We start from the raw sequence: 17,835 nt of genomic DNA, 5'->3' as shown, positions 1-17,835 counted from the left end.
CCCTTTTTATAGGCCGGAGGGAGGCGGGGGAGCGGTGGCGCTCATTAACGCCGGCACGCAGAGCTAGGCGCGACGAGACGCGTCGCTGCGCCTCTGCGGGAACTGCACCGTCGCTGCGTGCCAATAACTTCCGTCGCGAGGTAGGCGACGGTTAGGTTAAAATTTATTGTGCCACTGACGCGTCGGGCCCGCGTCGCTTCGCCTCGATTTTCGTCATGTTCGGCGTCCCGGGTGCGTCCCTTGTGGGGCGGGGACGGGCTCGGGGTGCCGAACACCGTATCGGGGCGCGCTGGACAAAAAACGGGTTTGGAGGACGCGGCTGGAAACGTTTTTTTGTGCGCGTCTCAAATAGTTTTGGGGGACGCTTTAAGGGACGCGACTGGAGATGCTCTTACCAAGAGTAGTAGTATAGTATAACATCAAAGCGGACTAGTAGATAGAACTTTGATGCTTGCACGGCATGAAATAATCAACGATGGGGAATAGTTTAGTTAACATGTATGGGCTTGACTTGATCTGGTTAGACGTACCTAACCAAGTCAAACAACTCAGCTCTTGGAGCGCAACAGGTTCAACTTGGACCAGTGACCTATGCCTCACATGAGCATGATGCCATGCATTCTCTCAGCCAGGAGCAGCATAATATTTACCTATCAATATGCATGTATTTCGCGAAAATAATATGCTTGTATTTTCAGTATCGCTTTAGTGCAAGCCAGTGCTATGCAATATTTTGACTAATTGGTAAATAGGCTCAAATAGGTGTTTGTGTTTTAGTTCAAATAGGCTCAAATTTAAACTATACTTTTGACACTTATTATGGATTGAAGGGAGTAAATCATATATATTTTCATGTATGTAACTATGTATGGTCTATCTGCCGTGATACTAGAATCGTTTCCACGTCCACGGAGGCACTTCTATGCAGAAAACAGTATTTCAACGATAACAACATCCGGGCATATTGTCAAAAGAATTCCAACAAGCACGTTTCGACACCTCCAGAAGATCCAAAGCTAGCCCACAATGTTGAATATTTTGACATGTCTCAGTTTCACCACGCATGCTGCTCGCTCCTCCGACTGGATCGAGCCTCACCATCTTGATTCTTGACCCGGTCATAGTCCGGGACATAGCCATGGCCCATGTGTCTCGACTCCAAGGAGGTCGTAGAAAACGAAAGGAAAGGCGCCACGCAATGCCATGCAAGTGGTAGGGTCCGATAAGTCCAGTAGACCTCTCGTTTTCGAAACCCCACCGAGAGATAACATGATGTGGAGAAAGGTTGGCCAAATATGCGTCCTTTTTCTAGTCTGAAACTTGCTTTCTTCGATTCATCCTGAAAGTGATCTGAGTTGGGAGTTGGAACTGCTGGCCATACCCTCCCTTTCCACTTTTGACCCCAGCTTTTTGGCAGAAGATTTTACATGGATCGATCTATCTTGGATTTGGTTCCTTTTGCATGATATAAGCTTGAGTGAATGGTGGTTTGGTCAGTCAATGCATGGGAGAGGGTCCATATGGGGGGCAAAAGGGCATTTCTGTGATGACACATTCCGAATTGTCTATTATCCTCTTTAGTTGCATGCATGATGCATCATCAGTCAGCTGATACCTACGGAAGCTTTCGACCAGGTTCAACCCTATGTGATCGATCTGCCTCTACTTCAGTCTTCACAAGGCTTCCCTATGCATGTATGCTTGGTTGCACAAGCAGTCAAGCACAACGCAACTGTTTCACGATTTATAAGAATTCTGACGATTCATACGATTTCTGCTAGCATTCCATAAGCCCTGCAAGCTGCAGCAGTACACTGTAGGAAAGAAATTAACTGCCAGTTGAATTACAAGCACTGCTTCTTTTCCATGTGTCTCTCCTGAAAGAAATGAAGCGCATGCATGAAAACGCATCAACATGTTTCTGCCGCTGAGCAAACAAGATATTCCTTGGCTTAGAGGATAATAAGTTAGGATTATTCGTTAGAGGAGTGGACTGACCACTGACGGTGAAGTTTTTATATGCGTAGTAGAGCAGGTACGTGGCGCTATTCCCAGATAATTTTCTTTGGTCCCCTTTTGACTTGCTCTCTAGATATACCAGTTGTTCGCCCAGTTGTGTACATCGAGGAGAGGTACATAAAACTATTTGTAATTTGTCTGCTTCCATCTCTCTTTCTGTGTGTCATATAAAATCTTCCCGCCAAAGTCCCATTCGGTCTGTTCACAATCCACCGTGGGGGCTCCAGTGATTAGCTGCGTGCTTAGATAGACCGTCAGTCTCCGATATCCCTCGCCTTCACCCACCATGGCACCACACGCGCGCACAGCCGGGAACGCAGCTGACCAGCGCGGGGTCATCGTCGTGAAAAGCGACATGGTCGACTGGCCGGAGGACTAGGAATCGATCGAGATTGACGTCGCCGCCAGGGCCCAACGGCGGATACCACCTGTTGTGCACCACCCAACCACCCGATCCGATCGAGCTCGGCACCGATCGGCCGGTCAAGGCCGGGGGCGCCCGGCCAAACGCCCGATTCACACGAAGCTAGCTGGAGCGTACTTGGCCGTGACGCCACGCATGTCGTTTCGTCCGTCCGTCCGGCCGGGATCCCCACTGCTCCGGCACGCAGCCGCTCGCAGACATGCCGATGCTGGCGCGCTCTGCCCCAGAACCCGACGCGAAACCGCGTTCCGGGCGCGGTGATCCATGCCATTGCCATGCCTGGCGTTGGCACAGGCTAGCGCGTCGCGCATGTGCGGGCCACCGGCACATGGTGCCCCGGAGCTGCGCGCAGCTAGCTAGCTAGCGGTCCACCCCATGCATGGATGTCAACCATGCATGTTGTTCCGCTCGGCCTCTCGGATCGGATCCTGTCATTCTCGATCGCCATGTCACTCCAAAGTTTACAAAAGGCGAAAAGATGTCTGTCTGCTCGATTGTCCGATCCGGCCTACGAGTTGGCGCCCGCCCGCGTGATTCCTGGTGGCGCTCATCATCATCATCACCACTTCGTCACCTTCGTCTCGCATCGGTGTCTGGAGCGGTTTGTAAAGGGCATCTCCTCGAACCGTCAGATCAAATCACCACGTACTCCAGGATTTCACGGCGTTAAGTGTTGTCTGCACGAATGCACGATGGTCGTTTTGGGGAATGGATAGAGGACCCGCCACTATTAGGGGAATGGATAGAGGACCCGCCACTATTAGAACGACGAAGCAGTGTCTTGGCTAGATCCTTCATGGAGAGAAAGGAAATGAATGATTCAAATTCAACGGAGACATAATTATCGCGGGTAAATCGACGAATCGGGGTTAAAATTCTGACAATATTAGGGGAAACGGGAACACTTTGTAAATAAAGAGGTAGAGAGGAGTTCCGATCATAACCTATATTCTAAATTGAAAGGCTAGATAGACCCATTGCCATCAATCATATAGCCGAGAATTATGACCTAACGTTTATTGGGCAGTACTTAAGTTACATGTCTTACCAGTGACATGCGAGGAAGCATTTGTTTTGGTCGTGGCTAAATATTGGCATGTGCTCTTGTTAATTTTCTCCAATGTATTTGTCGATTCTTTCAGACAGCGGGATTGGATTGCTGAAACTAGCAAGTAGTATCGTGCTACTTTCGGACTTATATTTGAATGAAACTTTTCAGTGTAACAACAGATATCTGAAAAATTCAGAGAGATGTGTGCGCTCTGTTGCCGCTAAAAACATTCAGAAACTGGAAAAGTACATATCAAGCGATCTAGCTGCCATTGCCTAATCCAAATTCTACCTTCTCGTCGCCCGTCGTCTTCTTCCCAAAGTTATCAATGTTTGTCCAGTATATTTGTTGGCTGGTTGTGGATTATTCAAACTACTCTTATCATCCTACTTCTAGAGTTACGAAATATTTCAGTGTAACAAGGACAGGTTACACCAACAGCTGCTGAAAAATTCAGAAAGACGTGTATCCGCTCTGTTGCAGCTCAAAATCTTCAAAAAACTGAAAATTACATCTACGCTTGTCCTACTTCAGCAGAGTCTCATCGTGCTCGTCATCCTCCCTGACGCAGATGGCGGTGGTGAACCTGACGGCGCTGGCGACGACAACCTCAGGGATGGTGTGGCCAAACATGCTGGCATCCCGTAGCGGCCTCGACCGGCAGCCAGATTTTCCACAGGTGAGGTCGCCATCCAGGCAGGCCATTGTGAGTGGCGCCCCGGGCGCGATGGCCCAGACTGCAGCTCAGCTGCTCCTCTTCTCTTAGGGAAAGCATCATCACATATTAATGATGATATAAATATAACGTACGAACACCTAAGAGGAAAGCTGAATAACATTTCTGGGATTTGTAGCAGCATCCATAAATGCCAAGGCTATACAACAAGAGCATCTAGCTAAACTCTATACAGCTAGTAGAAAACAAAATTCGATCAATCTAGTTCCATGATCATCAGGAACCAAGGAGCAACTACAGACCTCTCAGCTAATCCACTGGCACTAGCTATGGTTGCACCAAGTTGAGTTAGACTACATACAGGTTTTGTGAAAGCAAAATAAGGGCGCCCCAGCCTGCAGATCAGCGCTTTCTCTTGTGTGACTGCCACTGCTTGAGGACGAACTGGATGGCTTCCTGCAGCGTCGCTTTTCGATCTTCCTTATAGTTCCACAGCACCGGTTCGATGTAGCGTCCGCTGGGGTTGTACTCGTTGATTTCACGCAGAGCCTTTGTCACCAAGCCGTAGATCTCCTCACCTTGCTCTTCTTTCAATTCGCGGAGCTTCTTATCGTCCTCCAAGAGAATTTCCTAAACGGAAGAAAAGTAAGAATGTCACATTCAGGTGGAAGCATGTAAATGCTTGCCAGTATGTAATAAAAAGAAGAAAAATGTTTGCAAAAATTGATGGTGCTTTTCCTATATATACATAAAAATGTCGAGGGGCAAGAAAAAATTACATGTCTATGTACATGGGAAAAGAAAAACAAGACAAAAACCAGAGAAGGAAACAAGGAAAAAAATAGGAAGACTCAAGCCAAGTGAGCAATCAGAACTAGGTCCTTCATGAAAACAACCCTCCAAGTAGCTGTGGAGGCCGCGTGCCTTCAAAAATCAAACCATTCCTTTGTTTCCAAATCCCTCATAGACCACATGTGGCAACCTCAAAGAACTTTGGCCCCTGAAAACCCTACTTTGCTACCTCAAACATGCTAGTAGTGTCCTCTCTAGCATTCCAGAAAATGCCTAATTTTCCAACATATAGCAGCAAAGTGGCAATTAAAAAATAGGTGATCACGGGTCTCCCTTTGTCTCTGAGAGCACAAAGCACAATTTACACCAGAAGCTAAATGCCAACTTTCGAGAAATTAATGACTCATAGTTTTAAGCTACCAGCGCATGGAAACTAGGAACAGTGAGTCCACATACCGTCAGTTTACCATCAATTGTGACTATCCTAAAAGGATGCCACTCTGAGTTTGCAATTTCCGCTTGCCATTTTGAACAAAGAATAGCAGAGTTAAATTGGGCATCCTCATGTGGTACATTTGATCTGCAAGCATTCGCAAACGTTTTAGGGTCAAGTTCGCCCATTCTTTTGACACCTATATGTGACCGACCATTTGTCAATTTCTGGAAAGCCTGCCCGACATGCAATAGATAATTAATGATAAAAACAGTGAGATTATATTGTGAAGTATCAAGTGCATACATCAAGAAATGATGCATTGCTTGCTCAGTTACCTCTATGAGCATCTTCCGAGTACTTTGCAGCTCGTCATTACTTTCTCTTTCCTTTGTAACCAATGCCTTCATGAGCGACTCCATTGCTTGCATGTCGCCCTCTTCCTCGCCAAGCTGTTTTGGTCTCGCGTCAACCTTGCACTTTTGCTCCACAACCTGTTTTGCTCTTGCGTCAAGCTCGCACTCTTGCTCAGAAAGCTGTTTTTCTCTAGCGTCAAGCTTGCTCTCTTGCTCGCCAAGCTTTTTTGCTCTCGCGTCAAGCTTGCCCTCTTGCTCGCCAAGCTGTTTTGCTCTCATGTAAAGCTTGTCCTCTTGCTCACCAAACTGTTTTGCTCTCGTGTCAAGCTTTCCCTCTTGCACGCCAAGCTTATGCTGAAGCTGAAAAATCGGCTGCTGTGAAGACTGATAATTGGACTGCAAAGCTGCTTGCTGCTGGAGTAGCAATTGCAGTGCTTGTGATGGCATCTGCTGGATGGGTTGTTGCAGCATTTGTGGTGTCACATTGGACGGAAGTTGCTGTTGTCCAGGAACAGGTTGCATGGGATTGGACTGTACAGCCGAAAGCGCCTGTAGAGCGCCTGCAAAAGCATTTTGCTGCGTCAATGGTTGTGGCACGGGAAGCTGGCCAGATAATTGCATAGATGGTACATTCTGGCCAAAACAACCAGGCCCCAAGGAATGCTGCCCCTGCTGATTCTGCATTTGTACAGGGAAATTATGCGGTGGCCCAGGTGGCTTTTGCAAGGCCGGGATCTGCTGCCACCCTAGATGATGCGCTTGTAGCGAATAAGGATTTATGCCCTGCAAAGTAAAAGGCGGCATGACCAAGGGCATGGAACAATTTACATCAAAGACAATTCACGAACATCAGAAGTCCTGATATGCCAGTACCATATGAGATGACATCGGCACAGCTGTCTGACCATTCCCATGAAACATCTGAGGTCGAAAAGCACCCTATGATGATTAAAGGTAAGTAAAGGGGACAAGAAAAAAGTAACACTGTAGTAAAGGCTTGGCTTGTATCATACATTATATGCTGCTGCTATAACAGTGCCAGCCATTAGGCCCATAGGATTGTCCCACCTGAAGTTGTTAAACTGATGAGGTGCCACTGAGCTTAGGCTTGCAGGGTGCCAAGTGTCGGGAGGCATATGTCGACCTCCTGGCTTATCAAGATTGGCAGTCGGCCTAAGTACGAAAAAATGGTTAGAAAAGAATGGAATGGCTTAGAACTTTAAGTAGGAATTATGCTTAGTCTACTAGAGTGGCAGCCAAAAAGAGAAAAAACATGAAATGACAATTCTATAGCATCCAACACTATGTTATCCATAGCATTACACTTTTAACTACTGATACAGATCATCCGATGCTTGCAATTCTTTCTGGAATTACTGCATGTACTACTTATTTAATGCTTTTGGCAATTTGAAAGTACAATTAGCCCGTAAGTGTGGTCTTAGTAACTTATGACAGCTACAGCGGACTAACGGTTTCACTAAGGTGTATATGAGGTCATATTTCATAGGTGATGCATAAAGGATATTGGATCGATTCAGCAATCATTGTCATCAAATCAAAATATGCATCAAACTATGACACAAACTCAGCGCATGCGGAGTCACGTAAAACCATATGCAATTATTTTCACTTAGAATGTACCAAACAATTATTCTGTTCTAAAAAAAATTGAACTGTTCAAATAAGAAGGAATCAAACCTGATAATAAGTACATCAGATGGAGGACTGACACCAGGACCACCAAATGCAGGGCCACCCCTATCGAAACAAGATAATCCAGACAGCAGTAATTGGAATGACAGTGTTTGTTAACAAACATTGCAGTTAGAATATAAGAAGAAGAAAAGTGTATTTTAACCACCTTGATTCTCCAGGTCTAGGCCGCTTAGGATCAGCAAATCGAACTATTAATGGTTGTTCGCACCCCTATCAACACAATGGATACAGTAAGTTCAAAAGGCAAAATGCACAACTAGTCAGCTTGCCAAGAATATTTACCCTCATTATGTAAGTCCCACCAAGAGAATTCATGGCTGCAAGTGCAGCTTCTTTTGATGAGAACTCGACAAAGCCACAACCTGCAAGTTATCACATATGTGACAACAGAAGTTGGAATACAAGAGTAGATTGAAGAAATGAAGTGAGAAGAGGAAGCTAACAAACCTCGGCTCTGCCTCATGCCATCTTTCATAATGTAAACATCTTCCACATGACCAAAAGTAGAAAAAACCTATAAACAATAACAGAGTCAATTTATATGCAATTGCTAAAACATTAATGCTTACAGATAGATGAGATGTTCCCCACAACACAATATTCTTTCAACCAAGAAAACTTCTATCAAGTAAGAAAGCAATGGTCCCTTACCTCTTCAATCTCCTTTGCAGTTGCCTGCTTATTCAGTGATGCAACAAACAATTTGTTCTCAATGGACCCTAGAAAATTAGTGGACAAAAAATTAATCATCCAATAAGAGGAAAAAATCTGAAGAAAATGGATTTTTTTATTACAAGTCAAGCATAACTTAGTTCTCACAACAATTTATTTACCCAAACTAGGAAAATAAAAAAGAATGAAGATTCTTAGCAGTCAGTACTAGTTAGAATAGGTCAAATGTGTGGACGTTGAACGAATGAAAGAAGAGGGAAATGAGAAGTCTGATCCTGTGAAAAAAGGCATCTATGTGTATTCAGATATATCATTATATCCAATGCAGATGAATCTAGATCACCAGCTGCCTTTTGTTAATAGTTTTTTTAACTGCCAGTAAAGGAATTATGTTGAAATATCATAGCAAACAAACTCCATATAGTGGTAAGAAAATAATGGGGGAAATGATACAATTGCCATAACAGAGGTACTTTGAATTATTACCAGGACGCTTCTTTTCACCATCGGCATATCTAACCTCAACAGGACCCATTGCCTGACAGAAACAGATACACCGTCAATAATTTGTAGACAAAAGACACAAGCATACACAACAAGAGAAAAAATAACCAAGCAAAAAAAAATTCACCAAGCAAAGAGAGAAAAATAAATAAACGGCTCAATTACATTCATCTTCAACATTGTGAGCTTGTGACCAAATTAAATTAAGGCCAAACACAATACTCCAAGTAGAGCAGAAGTCATGAAAATAAGCCATAACTGGATAAAGGCACCTTCAGCTAAATTAACAAAATTCCACTAGCTTTCTAAAGTTTGATAGTTTATTGTCGAATTTTCTTAGCAAAAAATCTATTGCCTCTTCTATCTCATAAGCTACATTGCAGGACTTTTAAGCTAAAAATCTTCACATTGTTTCATGAGTATGGTAAAAATTATTGTACAACAAAGCAACCTTCCAAGTACTGAGGTTATGTAAGGTATATCTACAGGCGATGAACAGTAGATGTATTAACAAAATCTACAGGTAGGGAGGGGCAGATACTAAATTAAGTGTGAAAGTTATACTCACATCATCTTGACTTGCTATTCTCGGTAATGTTCCAACAAGAAGTTTAACATAACCATTTCTGTTGTCATGATCTGCAGGAAATGTTCCACACAAAAATCAATTAACTCGCTGGTGAAAGGTTGCAACTTTAAGCTCAACAATCATTTCTCCAGTGAAGTTCCATGAGATAGAACAGTACAACCAGAAGAAACCTGGTAACTAACACAAGTTCTACTAAAGTTGATTACTGATAACAATATAAGTACCTGGATGGTTTTGAATCTGAAAACAAACTGCACAGTAGGGGGGGATAACACAACATTTAGCTAAATGGGTTATAACTGAAGGGCAGCATCTGTACTTCTGTGGTAAACAGATATGACAAAGCTGAAGTTGATTTGTCATGTCCCAACATTGACTGACCAGCTATGCCAAGTTGACAACAGCTGATTGAATTTGAGGTAGTGTATATACCACAGAGGAATAGATGATCAATGTCATCGCCTATTCCACAGAGGTCCAAAAGCCCCAACTTTGGTCGTGCGCGAACAAGCTAAAGTTCCAAATCTAGAGACAGCACAGCAACGCCTGAAAAATACCAAAGCGCCGAAGCAAAGATTCTGGACCAACCTGAGTAGTCTCCACGGCCTCCGCCGCCGCCGCCAGACCAGCGTGAGGGTTCGCCCGCAAATATGCCGTCCCCGCCACTGCGAGCGCCGCCGGCGGGTACTGAGGGGACGGCGGAGGTCTCGCTGCCGCGGTGCATGTGGTGCGCAGAAGGTGGGGCTTTGACGCGGCTCGCGAGCAGAAGCTGTAGTTGCAGACCTCTCTTCTCTCGCTCACGTTGCTGAAAAGGAAGGAGTTTCCCCCAGGAAATCAGCTCACATGACCCTCTAACACCATATTAAGTTGTTTTCCAGAGCGGTTTTGCGTATTTTTAATCAACAGGGAAAACCAGACAAAGTTTCTCAGTTTGCTAGAAAGAAAAGACCAACAGGAAAACATAAAACGAAAGACATTGATATGCCGTTTAAGGACGAAAAGTGCTTTTAGCTCCCGAGCTTCAGTGCTCTACCTATGTTAAAAAAAAATTTAAAATATTTTTACAAGTTATAAAAATCATAAAAATAATTCTGAAGAATGTCATTGATACATCCCACAATCATCCAAAATCCCAATCCGAAATTATTTTTATTTTGAGCTAGAGAAAAATGACAAAATCTGATATGTTTTTGAGATTTGAAAATGACTACTCAGATCTACAATTTTGTCATTTTTGTGTAGCTCAAAATATTAAGTATTTGAAAAAAAAAATTTGCATGTTTGTGGGATACATCATTGACTATGTGTAGAATTTTTTCTATAATTTTTTAAAACCCAAAAATATGATTTTCGATTTTTTTAAAAAAACGAGATCACTGGTGCTCATGTGCACCAAATCTGATACAGCAAACCAAAAACATCAACTGTATCAAAGTTTCTACAGAAACTGAGCGAAAAGTTTCTTAAGCTACAGAACAAGGTGCCAGACATATGAAAACCAAGACATCCTCAGCTTCTTTTGGGTTCCTCTCCTCACTGGGAACGATTTTTTTTGCTCTTGCGTCTTCTGGATCACATCACCACATGGATATTGTGAGAATTGTCGGGATTGTCCAGGAGATACGCTAGGGTCGCCCTTTCTTCATAGTTCGAGTTCCACGAGGAGATCCAGTCGAAGGATGACCATTTCACCCCACAGGGAGGCAGAGAGGAGCTTTCATACTGGCCAGCAGCAGGTTCATAAATTGAGTGTTTTTTCCATTTTCTAGCTCCTTGAAAGATTTCTTCCAATCCCGAAGAAGGAAGTAAACCAGGCACCAAACCTGTTTCAAATTAATCCAAGTAACCTTGTTAAACACAAGATTATTTCTATTCAACCACAAGGCTAAAAGAATAGCAAAGGATACTACGTACATTGAAATGCATGCATTTCTTGTTACAAAGCCACTTAGAAGCAATGGATTCCAAATTAGAAACATGTATTCCCAAAACCTCTTCTACCAGATCCCAAAGAGCTCTAGATACAATATACTCAAACATGCGATGTTGTACAGTCTCAAATTCACTGCACATATCACACTCAATAGGTCACACTTCATAGGTTTTTGAATGCCTCTAGCTCTAAGATTATCTCTAGTCATAATCTTGTTCTGAGAGAATAGCCAAAGGAAAATCTGGACCCTAGGTGGAATTTTAAGCTTTCAAACAGCAGTCAAGTATACACGGGTAATCCCTCTAAAGTTGATGATAGCATACAAAGAGCTGGAAGAATAAACCTCAGAAGAATTGTATTGCCAGATTAATTGGTCCTCTTCATTGGAGAAGGAAATGGATCTAGCAAATTCCAAAAGTTTTTGCCACTGAATCATCAAATCATCATATCTTCAGTGAAAGTTTTTCTAAAATTTTCTCTAATCTCATGACCATCCCAAAGCTCAAAAATTGTTTTGTTTTGTTGGTCACATACAAAATATAAATCCCAAAATTGGGTAGCTAGAGGAGAATTCCCAAACCAGATGTCCTCCCAAAATTTATTGATTTGCCATTACCTACATGCTTATAGCCAAATTTAACTGCCTTTGAAGCCCACATCACCCCTTTCCAAAAAGTGGAAGGTTGGAGATCATGGCAAGACAATATATTTGGACTTTTTGTGTTATACTTAGCATCTAGAACTTTTTTCCAGAGTGCTCCCTCACTCTGGATGTATCTCTTGATCCATGATCCAATAAGGCATATATTTAAATCTTAGAGATTAGGGATCCCCAAACCTCCAAAATCTTTTTTCATGCAAATAGAAGGTCAATTAGCTAGGTGAATTTTGTGATTACCCTCTTCATCGTTCCACATAAAATTGGTCATTTGTGTATCTATCAATTTCAATGCCCATTTGGGGAATTTGAAAAAAAAAAAGCAAATAGATAGGAATACTGGCTAAACAAGCTTGGATAAGATTTTTTTTGGCAGCAGAGGATAAAAGTTTCCCTCTCCGCCCATTAATTCTTTTGAGTATATTTTCTATGAGAGGTTGCAGGTCCTCTCTCCTAAGCCTATCATGATGCAAATGATCCCCCAATATTTAACAGGGAATTTACCCATGACACATTGGAATATGTCAAGGAAAGGTTGAGTCTCTGCAACATCCATGTTAATGGGGATAAGCTCACTTTTATGAAAATTTATTCTCATACCAGAGAGTTGTTCAAAGAAAGTGAGGATGCACCTCAGGTTCAAAGAAACTATGGGATCATTTTGCAAGAACAGGAGAGTATCATCACCATATTGTAAACTGACAACCCCTCCTGGAAGGAAAGCAGGGCAAAGCCCACTAATTAAATTTCCTTCAGTCCCTTTTACTAACATTCTAGAGAAAATATCCACAATACAATTAAGCAAGAGAGGGGCAATGGGGTCCCCCTGTCTCAAACCGTTTCCTTTCAAGAAGAAATCTCCCTCAATATCATTAACTTTCACCCCCATAGATCCCCTTGAGTAATATGTTTGATGAAACGAATGAAAGTAGGGTTGAAACCTCTAAATTCTAGCACCTCATAGAGAAATTCTAGATTGACCTTGTCATAAGCTTTCTCATAATCAAGTTTTAACACTAATATTTTATCTCCTTTCATATGTACTTCATGGATAACCTCATGTGCAGTAACAACACTTTCTAAAATAAATCTCCCTCTGATAAAGGCAGATTGATGATAAGAGATGGGCCTATCAATAATCCTAGCTAGTCTATTTGTTAACACCTTTGTAAAAATCTTAAAAGAACAATTCAGCAAACTAATGGGACTGAATTTCTTCATAGATCTGACATCATTTTATTTTGGGATAAGAGTTATCATACCAAAGATTAATCTAAATAAACCTAGATCATCCCTAAACCATGCATTAAAAATAGCTATTAGGTCTTCCTTAATGATATCCTAGAACTTCTGGTAAAACATAAAGGATAAGCCATCTGGACCAGGTGCTCCATCACCATAAGATCCAAAAACAGCCTCTCTAACCCCTTCCTCAGTAAAAGCACTTCTTAGCATTATATTCTCTTCCTCAGAGAAGAAATTATATTGAAGTCTAATGTCTGGTCTATCTTTAAATTTAAACGGATCTTTATAGTAACTAGCAATGGTAGGCGCGGCGGCACGCCGCGCCATTGAATGATGAATTTTTTTAGCAGTTAGAAATGGTTGTGGGCTTCTGTTGTGTATCATGAATTTTTTTAACAATGAAATCATGACTAGATATTTAGTACTTGAATAGGCAGCGATCTTACCTTCAAGCTTCAGCAAGTTGCTGAGAGTCTATCCGGCTGTTCTGTCCACTGTCCTTACGCGTGAGTTTCAGGGCTTGGTAAACTTGATCGGCGAAGTGGGGACGGGAGCAGGCCGGCAAGGACTAGGACAAGTGGATAACGCATGCAAGTATCGGATCAGGAGGGGGTGGGCACGCTCACGCCGGCGCGATGCGAAACACGATCGTCAAGCAGAGCGAAACCATCTCGATCGGGAACTAATGGTGAGTCGAGACTGGTTTTTCTAAGCCAACTGATCTATCGTGGCATGCTGGGCTTGGGCCTCACGAGAAAACACCAGAGAAAACGAGTAATGGGTTGCATAATTTCGGGGGCCCCCAGAATTTGGGGACCTTGTTCCATCGATCTCTTCGATCACGCCCATCGACGGGGCTGCTGTCCATCAACCCTAACGACCGTCTGACCTGGCTAAACGTGCCGCCACGCCTAATGGCGGCAGGCCTTGCCGTCACAGCTGATGGCGGCAGGTGCCACGTGTCGCTTGGCTGGCCTTGCCGCCACGAAAGAGGTGGTCTTTTCTGGCAATTTTTTTGGGAGGTGGTCTTTTTTGACAATTCGTTGGCGCAGGTGGTCTTTCTTGTCAAAATTTCCGCCGGCGAAGGAAGTGGAGGCTGCGTGCGCTCGACCTGTCTATCTGGCGCAGCTGCGCTCGCAAGATTTCAGGTTTTAGTTTTATAACAGCAGGAAGATGATGCTAAAATTTGACATGAGTAAATAGATAATATGATCTAGCAAACATACACAAAGTTGCAGCTGTGGCACATCCCTTCCTTCACTTATTTTGTCTTCTAGCTCCTTTCTAGAAGGTGCTTTCTAGGCGTCAGATGACGTTCACTTCAACTTGATCACCATCAAGTTCTCTTTTTTGACTCCTAATTCTACGACGGTGCTCTAGACGTTCTTCGCTCCTAATTCTACGGCTGCAGTCTAGACAGAATTTCAAATTCTTGTCCTCTTCTTGGCTGTCACAGGTTGTGATTACTCTTAGGTCCACCTCTATCTGGAGTTCGAAATGTCGAAGATATGGCAATGCAATCATGTGTGGTCCCAGTGGAAGAATGCACGTGGAACCACAGGGCAGGGACAAGCTCTTTCCTCGTTCACAACTGAAGAGATGGACGCTTTTGCTCCCATAGTCAATGGCAATTGACTTGACGCTACCATACACAGCGCGGCTTTTCGAACCGAGGTCTTTGAGGTTCAACCTGACCTCAACATGGGTCTCAACGGCTTCCGGAATCACCAAGTATGTGACCTCCAACTTGCGGCCAAGGCCTCCATAGATGGTTTGTGTGAATTCCTCAACCTCATCAGGCCGAGCAACATTCCACTTTTTGAAGATACGACCGGTAGAAGACCCCTCATCATCGGTAGAAGGCCCCTCATCCTCGGCTGTGAAAACCTCCAAGCCCAAGGTGCAGTAAGCCTCTAGCATCCTATATGGTCCAGTGAGTACCAAATCCATTCCTTCCTACACATGAAAGCATGAATGTGAAGGGTTTTAATTTATTACAATATATAAAGTTTGTAAAGAGGCATAAAGCATGTAGTAGATATAACATACGGTAGCTAGTGTATACCTCTTGTACTTCCCCCTCAAGTGCCGTATAGATGATTGTATATTGGTTCCAGTCACATGCGTTGATATGGCTGATACGGAAGTTTGCACGAATGGCCAACAATTGCACCGCACGTGCACATGACACAATTTCACGACCGATATCCTCCAAGGCAAATGTAGCATCATCCTCACCTCCGTCACCATCCTCACCTCCATCATCATCCTCACCTCCGTCACCATCCTCACCTCCGTCATCATCCTCACCTCCGTCACCATCCTCACCTCCGCCACCATCCTCATCGGCAGTGTTAAGAAACCATCCATCAAACTTGAGTTTGGTTCCATAAATGTTCCAATCCCACACTTCACTCATCGGCTGATTGTTGTCACCCTCAAGCGAGGGAAAAAAAAGAGATATTAGCAAATAGGATATGTCACTATAGAATGTAATCAATCGCCACACAATTGGGACTGGCAATAGGCATATCTATAGTACAAACAACAATATGGCGAAGATTTACCACCATTACCTGTTTTACTTCTACATTCCACAAACAGTGAACAGCAACAAAATCAATCACGCCAGCAGCAACGTATTGTAGAGCAGGCTGCCCCCCACCCTGGGAAAAAAAAGATGAGGCGAGCATATGGAACAAGGCCTTTTTATTTTCAAGATAATATTAGGTGCAACTCAAGTAGCATAACTCACATGTGTGGATTGAAACCAGTTCATTATGATGTTAATTACAGTCAAGCTGACAGTGTATCGCAAACATGCGTAATTAAAGAAACTGTTCTTGCTACCTCTTGGCACAGCAATACAGAGGGCAAGTGCAACACATATACCTGGAACCAAAAAGCAGAAATCCATATTATGTGCTGAATGATGCAGCAATTGCTCCAATATGCAGAATTGAATACAATAGTTAATCCAAGAGGCAGTTCAAACTTCAAAATATAATTTGTTTTTGTTGGTGCATACTGTCTCGGACCCATGGGCCACAATTTATTTTTAAATCATACTGGCAACAGCAAAAGAGTGGCATGGATCCCATATATAGCAACTGAGCAACTAAAACAGCAAAGCAAGCAGGATGCATCTGAACAAGAATTGGAAACGTTCTAGTTTCAAATCTGCACTTCTCTCGAGTACTAATACTAAAGAATAAACAAAAGATAGAATGTCCTCTTAGACCTACAAGAATAAGAAAATGCTGATAAATACTATTTTGTCCTCTTAGACCAACAAGAGAAAGAGCTGCAATGATGCGAAAATTTTACTAAGGTCTCACTATAAATACAGGCGATTATGCCAAATGAAGTTGACACGCACAAGTCATAGTGAAGCTGATGTTACTTTTTCATCAGGAAATATCTATTACCATTTCAAGTTTCAGAAGAACAATCCGCAAATGTAATTTGGCAGAAACAAAAGAACTTGTATTCTATTACTAACCAGATATTACAGTGTCACCAATGAAAAGCATGGAGGCAGCATCTGCGGGTGGGAACAGGAGCTGTGCATAACAATGCAGATCAGATTAGTTGAACTATTAAACTAAAAAGGAACCCACTGACAATGTTATCACCAAAGTTTCACTAACAAGATCTATGACATGTATTGGAACATAAAAACTTTAGACCATAACTGAAGTGAACACCACCCAGAAAGTGCCCATAATTCTTAGAAATACACAAATATAACTAATGAATACAAACCTTGATACTGGGAGGAAATTCCCAAAACATTGTTTGCTAAACAATGCTTCATAGCAGCACAGCACATGCAAAGGAAAAATTGAGGGATTGAAGCCAAAGCCCATGACTTGATGAAGTATACTGAAACTGATGAAATCAGATCTGCATGAACTTAAACCATATTAAAAATATTGGTAAACGTAGGCAGCTGGCATCAAACTAGTGTAAGGATGAACCCTTCATGTCTTTGTCCTGCTGAGCTAAGATAAATCCAAAGACACCACCATAACATGAATAGTAATCAAAATATAGTAATATGCTAATATCTCAACTTAACAAGGAAAATCAGTCCACAATGAAATAAGTCTAACAACAAAGTATGGTTTCAGTTTCATGCCACTTAACTGTCCACAATGAATAGTATAGTAATCAAAGGAAAGAAGTCAACAAGAAAGTATTATTTCCATGCCACGTAACTGTTGATGAAATATTGAAATCTGATTTAGCATTGATACTTGATATGCTACTTGTCGTGCAAACTTTTAGAATTACTATGCCATTCCACAATGAGGTGGACAAGACAGCCATAAAAAATCATCAATGCTAAAAGATCATTATGGAGGTCAATCTAGTAATTTTTGGTCACCACGAGATTTTTGTTCCAGCTATAGTATCCTGAAGATAAAATCTGGTCTAGAATAATACAAAGATGCATAATAACAAGCTCCGCAGAAAATGAGTAGGAACATACTGTGGATACGTGGAGCATCAAAAGGAAGCATAGCATGCATTTTGGATATCATCATCTCCTGCACAATAATAATATAAAAAATAAATAAAAGGGTGTACCCAATTCCAATTCTTGTTTGGATGTACAACCCTTGAAATTTGATGTTTTTTGAGTTTGGACAATATAAACTTGACGTCTCTATAAAAAATAGCATGCGTATATTACATTGTATATATTATTTTGAACACATATTAAAACAGTAAAATAATGGAATAAGGCGGAAATAACAA

General features: G+C 42.4%; 1 protein-coding gene across 3 annotated transcripts; it reads right to left on the bottom strand.

Annotated features, from left to right (window-relative positions):
- Positions 1-4,310: 4,310 nt before the first annotated feature.
- On the bottom strand, positions 4,311-10,067 carry LOC127343225 (flowering time control protein FCA). Of its 3 annotated transcripts, none has more exons than XM_051369346.2 (13): positions 9,824-10,065; positions 9,215-9,285; positions 8,629-8,680; positions 8,122-8,189; positions 7,918-7,984; positions 7,753-7,832; positions 7,616-7,680; positions 7,453-7,512; positions 6,765-6,924; positions 6,625-6,690; positions 5,734-6,534; positions 5,419-5,631; positions 4,311-4,800 (listed from the first exon to the last, which is right to left on the bottom strand). In XM_051369346.2, exons 1-13 carry the CDS (start codon positions 9,957-9,959, stop codon positions 4,573-4,575), a joined length of 2,067 nt encoding a protein of 688 aa, XP_051225306.1. In that variant the 5' UTR covers positions 9,960-10,065; the 3' UTR covers positions 4,311-4,572. The 3 variants fall into 3 exon arrangements, 2 of the variants coding, with proteins under 2 accessions (XP_051225306.1, XP_051225307.1); XM_051369347.2 differs by having other exon boundaries at positions 5,734-6,429; XR_007877081.2 differs by having other exon boundaries at positions 4,671-4,800; positions 5,419-5,542; positions 9,824-10,067.
- Between the last annotated feature and the right edge of the window lie 7,768 nt (positions 10,068-17,835).

Source organism: Lolium perenne, chromosome 3 (genome assembly GCF_019359855.2).
Source record: "Lolium perenne isolate Kyuss_39 chromosome 3, Kyuss_2.0, whole genome shotgun sequence".
Classification (NCBI taxonomy): domain Eukaryota; kingdom Viridiplantae; phylum Streptophyta; class Magnoliopsida; order Poales; family Poaceae; genus Lolium; species Lolium perenne.
This window is presented reverse-complemented; position numbering and strand designations above follow the sequence as displayed.

Bases quoted from the DNA above. Each gene is read 5' to 3' on its own strand.
- LOC127343225 (XM_051369346.2), bottom strand. From the start codon at position 9,959: ATGCACCGCGGCAGCGAGACCTCCGCCGTCCCCTCAGTACCCGCCGGC. The intron at 9,286-9,823 runs GTTGGTCCAGAA...CATTTCCTGCAG, and splicing joins AGGCCGTGGAGACTACTCAG to ATCATGACAACAGAAATGGT. The intron at 6,925-7,452 runs GTTTGATTCCTT...TTTCGTACTTAG, and splicing joins TCTGATGTACTTATTATCAG to GCCGACTGCCAATCTTGATA.